At 35.1% G+C, this 5,376-nt stretch overlaps 1 protein-coding gene across 1 annotated transcript; it reads right to left on the minus strand.

Moving 5' to 3' along the window:
* Positions 1-329: 329 nt before the first annotated feature.
* On the minus strand, positions 330-1,319 carry LOC110026792 (putative 4-hydroxy-4-methyl-2-oxoglutarate aldolase 3). Its single transcript, XM_020727924.1, has one exon. It carries the CDS (start codon positions 1,107-1,109, stop codon positions 609-611), a length of 501 nt encoding a protein of 166 aa, XP_020583583.1. The 5' UTR covers positions 1,110-1,319; the 3' UTR covers positions 330-608.
* Between the last annotated feature and the right edge of the window lie 4,057 nt (positions 1,320-5,376).

Below are 5,376 nucleotides of genomic sequence, written 5' to 3' on the forward strand. Positions count from 1 at the left end.
GTAATATTCGCTCTAGCTCATTAAATTTTTAATTTTGTGCAGATTTTACACGTAATATTCGCTCTAGCTCATTAAGTTTCTAGTAATATTCGCTCTAGCTCATTAAATTTCTAATTTTTTGTAGCTGTTTGCAAATAATGCAGCAGATAACAAGTTGGAGTTGGGTTATGAAACATTTATGTTTATATTTATTTTGGTTTGGTTTGGATGTGTTATGTTGGAATATTTCTGAGTTCGGGCATATATATATATATATATATATATATATATATATATATATGCCCGAACTCAGAAATATTCCAACATAACACATCCAAACCAAACCAAAATAAATATAAACATAAATGTTTCATAACCCAACTCCAACTTGTTATCTGCTGCATTATTTGCAAACAGCTACAAAAAATTAGAAATTTAATGAGCTAGAGCGAATATTACTAGAAACTTAATGAGCTAGAGCGAATATTACGTGTAAAATCTGCACAAAATTAAAAATTTAATGAGCTAGAGCGAATATTACGTGCAAAATCTGCACACATGAATTACTCTGAGGCATCATAAAATATCATCAAATCCTCACTCACCATTTTTTGTTGGACAGAGAGAAATCAAACAGACAACTGTGTCTTGGAAATGAGAACACCATCAGTATCTGCATAAAGCCATTCTCCATCATGTATGATGGTGCCCCAAACATTAACCGGAACATGCTTTTCGCCGTGGCCCTTCTTGCTGGATTTCAAGGGATTGGAACCCAAAGCTCGAACGCCTAGATCGCAGGCGTTGATCTCGTCGACGTCTCTTATGCAGCCGTTGACGATAATCCCGGCCCAGCCCATGTTCTGAGCCAGCTGACCTAGGTTCCCTCCAACCAGGGCGCACCGCCGGCTCTCCCCGCCGTCCACCACCAGAACTCTGCCGTCGCCGGGAGTCTCCAGCATGTCTCTCACCAGAACATTGTCCTCGAAAACCTTGAGCGTGACGATGGGGCCGGAAAATGCTCTGCATTGTCCGTAAATCTGGAAGATCGGTTGCAGAACACGAACGTCGCCGTTCGTCACCAGGGCGTGGTTCGCGTCGCATATTTCAGATGTTGCTGGGTTTGCCATCTGTAATCTACCCAAGCAAAACGGTTCAGTACTCAATTCTTGAGCATTTGCATACCTAGATTTGTGAACACATCATTGGAAGTTCAATTTGTTTTTGTTAAGTATTAAGCTTGTGAAATCACATGTGCTCAGGTCAGATAAATTATCATACTGGTGTTTCTCAGTTTTATAAATACTGAAGCAAATGAACAAGCAAATAATGTTAGAGACTACTGATTTAGATGTTTAGTATAAATACAAAGTGTTGAATTTGTGCTCTAATCATAAAAAGAACTTAAGGCACACAGATGAAGGCCTCGACCAATCAATCTAATTTACTTGTGACCCTCGGATAGCAAAGAACTCAATATGCATGGATCAATGTCCTATACTGGTATATGACTCTTGAATTGTAACCCCTAAAGGATCGTCAACTCTTATTTATTTTTCTTTCTTTTTTGGTTTTATTCCTAATTAAAATGCTTATGAGAGATGTATATATATCTCCACTTTTGTACAAGCAAAAATAAAATCACTTTTGAGTTTTTTCCAATACTTATTTTCTTCATATTATCAGAGTGTTCCTGCTTCTATTCCTAGCCTCTAAGGTTAGGGTTTCCACTTTTAACCTTTATTCTTATTTTGTAAGGTTAGAATATTAACTTTCAACCTTTGTTCTTCTCAAAGGTTAGGGTTTCCACCAAACTTTGTTCTTATGTTTTTTATTATTCTCTAAGGTTTAGGGGTTTTACTTGCAACCTTTATTATTATTCTCTAAGATTAAGGTTTTCATTTCCAATCTTATGCTTCTTGTCGAATTCTCCTTCCATTCACTATGTCGAGGTTCTTTGACTTCCCTTCAAAAGAAGCGACTATGATTAATGCTAAAAATCAAGCTAAAAGAAAACTTCAGATAATTCAAGCATCTTATCATTTGAATGAGAAAATTAACTTAAATGGTCTCAAAACACGAGGACTTTTCTAAATGGAAAGAAATATCCAACACATTGTGGATTTGAGAAGAAAGAAACTAATTTCATGAACTTGGAATGGTTGTGGAACACATTGCTACCAAAAATTAATAGGCCTTTTATGTTTCTCTCTTAAAAAAAATATATTATGGACCTAAATAAAGAAACCAAGATGACAGAGGACAAGATGTGTAAAACTCCAACTTTACCAAGACAAAAATTAGACTTTGATGAAAGAACTATCATGCCTTGGTCTGAAGCTTTGAATTAATTAAGACAAAAACAGATAGTTGGACGATGGGAGATTAATTTTCGATATTCATTCTCTATAAAAAAATATTTCACAAATAAACGAGTCACTAATCAATTTAATTAAAGTAGTATATTTAAATTATAACTCGATATGAGTTGTTGTCTGTGTCTTTTATAAATATTTTTTTGTCTATCATTTATCTTATAAGTACTTAAATTAATCTGAAAATTTAGTTATTAATAAATATGAGCTAAAGAAAGTCTGTGAATACGATTTCCGTCAGCTACAAGAATACAATGAAAAATTAAAAAAAAAAAAAAATATGCGCTACAAGAATACAATGAAAAATTAAAAAAAAAAAATATGTTGGTTAATTTTTTTAATAAATCAAAATAATTCAAAGGGACATATCATATCAATATCATTTTATATTTATACAATCGTCACATGATCGCCGTATAAAAGTACTAATTAAGGTACTTCAATATCAATATCTCTTTCTATATACATGCACAGGTGCTTTAGTGTTCCCTACTAGTATAATCAAAGTGTGACACCAACATAGTCAATTATATAAACATATAAGCAACCAAAAAAAAATCACTTTCTAATAAAAGAATATTTATTTCTCATTTGCATAGCAGTCAAATCATTCAATAATGATATGTTCACATATCATTCTTATAATATGAACTCAATAATGATATGTTCACATATCATTCTTATAATATGAACTCAATAATGATATGTTCACATATCATTCTTATAATATGAACAAACATATTCACTAGAATTTAAAATCCTGAATTCATAATAATTTCAATATAATTAATAATTGTACTAGTGAATGAATTTTATTTAAAAGAAACAAAATATTGCTATAGAATAAGCGCATAAGTACTCATCTCGATTTCGATTAAATTATTTTGCCTTAACGTTGACTCCTCTAAAATTGAACCCTTAAAATAAACATGGTATTATTTTGCCCGGACTCGGCTAACCCGCTCGAAGCTTGACGATGTTGCGATAGCGTCTATATTTATTATGTTATTTCATGCTTATTTTTCTCTTCAATAATATACACACACAGACACATATTAGTATTATTAAAATAATAAAATTATTATTATTATTATTACTATTATTATTATTATTATTGTTAGATCAAAAAACATTATCTTGGCCAGCCCTAACCACGCGACTTCGTCTTCCTCCCCTCTGTGCAAACTGAATTGCATAAGGACCCTTCCACAGAGTCGTGACTCCAGGCTGACTTTGTCTACTTCCTCCTTTGCGTCGAACACAGCTAGCCTGTTTAAAGCTCGATGACATTGCGAGAGTATCTCAACTCCAGGCTCTCTGCCTTCAGCGACGCCTCAACCCATTCTGTCATCACTATATATAAGGATTTGTTGGTTCCAATTTAATGGATCGCTGAAATTGAAAGAAAATGAGACTGAAAGAAAATGAGACTAGACTTTTGAGAATTCTCTTTGTATTATTTTGAAAGAGAAAATGATACAAGTTTGGAGTGTGTGTCTTACATTGCAGCACAACACTCAATTTATACTAACCAATGCATACTGAAAAAAAAAACGTACACAATAAATGTAAAGAGAATTGTAGGCACTAAGTGTCATCAATTCACGTCTATTTTAAGACATATATTTCTTCCACTAATTGTGCAATCCATTCATGTTTATTATAAGACCACTAATTGAGCAATCAATTCATGTCCCACTAATTGTGTAATCAATTCAATTGACCAATTCAAGATTAGTCTCACAATCTCCCCCGTAATCTTGATTTGGTTCGAAGTTGTTTACGCCAAGCAGCTCTCGCATTTTCGCGAATTTGACTATTGCTAGAGCCTTGGTGAGAATATCCGCACGTTGCTCTCTGGTGCTTATGAATTCCACGATGATCTGTTGATTCTCGACACACTCGCGAATAAAGTGAAAGCGAGTGTCGATGTGCTTGTTGCATCCATGAAACACCGGGTTCTTTATCAATGCTATTGCAGATTTGTTGTCGACGTAGAGAGTTACTGGTTTTGGCTCTCTTCTGGTCACTTCGCTCAACAAACTTCTCAGTCATAATGCTTGGCATGATGCAGCAGTGGTTGTCATGAACTCTGCCTCACAGGATGATAGAGCAACGGTTCGCTGCTTCTGAGATTGCCAAGTGATTAGCTCCCCGTTAAGATAAAACGTCATCCCTCTGGTGCTTTTCATGCCGTCTATATCACCGGCGTATCACCGGCGAGATCACTGTCAGTAAAACCGACGAGTTCTTCAGCTCCTTGTCCTCTTTTGTAATGAATCCCGCAGCTCATTGTTCCCTTCACGTAACGGAGAATATGTTTCACCGCCTGCTGGTGTAAATTGAGGTAGGCTGCTCCATGTAACGACTCACCATGTCAACTGCGTATGAGATATCGGGTCGAGTATGGGTCTTGTACTTGAGACACCTGGTGACACACCTATACTTGGTGGGATTCACAAGGATTCCTTCCGCATCCTTTCCGAGCTGCAACTTTGCTTCCATTGGATACTTGCTCAGGTTGCAGTCTACCACCTCGAACTGCTCCAACACCTTCTTTGCGTAAGCCGATTGCTTCACTGTGATGTGGTCTTTCTTTTGGTCTACCTCGATACCGAGGTAGTATGAGAGCAGCCCAAGATCACTCATCTCGAACTCCTTCATCATTTGCTTCTTGCTGTTCACGAACAAAGAGTCTTTTTAACAACCCTAATCATGTAGCCATAGGACAATAATGTTTTGAGCAAGATTTAAAAAATTATTATTTATATTAAAACATCATTTTAATCTAATTTAATAATTTTTATTCTATTTTCTCAATCAAAATTTTAATTGAGTTGTAGTCAATTAGATTTTTTTAAAATACTACTTAATATATATATATATAAACTTAATGAGTAGTATTTCAAGCCAAAACGAGCCGAACACGAACGAACACATCTTAGTTCGTGTTCAGCTTGTTAACTTATAGAACGAAATTAACAAGTCGAACACGAGCTTCTTAAAGAGCCGACAACAAGTT

Source organism: Phalaenopsis equestris, unplaced genomic scaffold, assembly GCF_001263595.1.
Source record: "Phalaenopsis equestris unplaced genomic scaffold, ASM126359v1 Scaffold000401, whole genome shotgun sequence".
Lineage (NCBI taxonomy): Eukaryota > Viridiplantae > Streptophyta > Magnoliopsida > Asparagales > Orchidaceae > Phalaenopsis > Phalaenopsis equestris.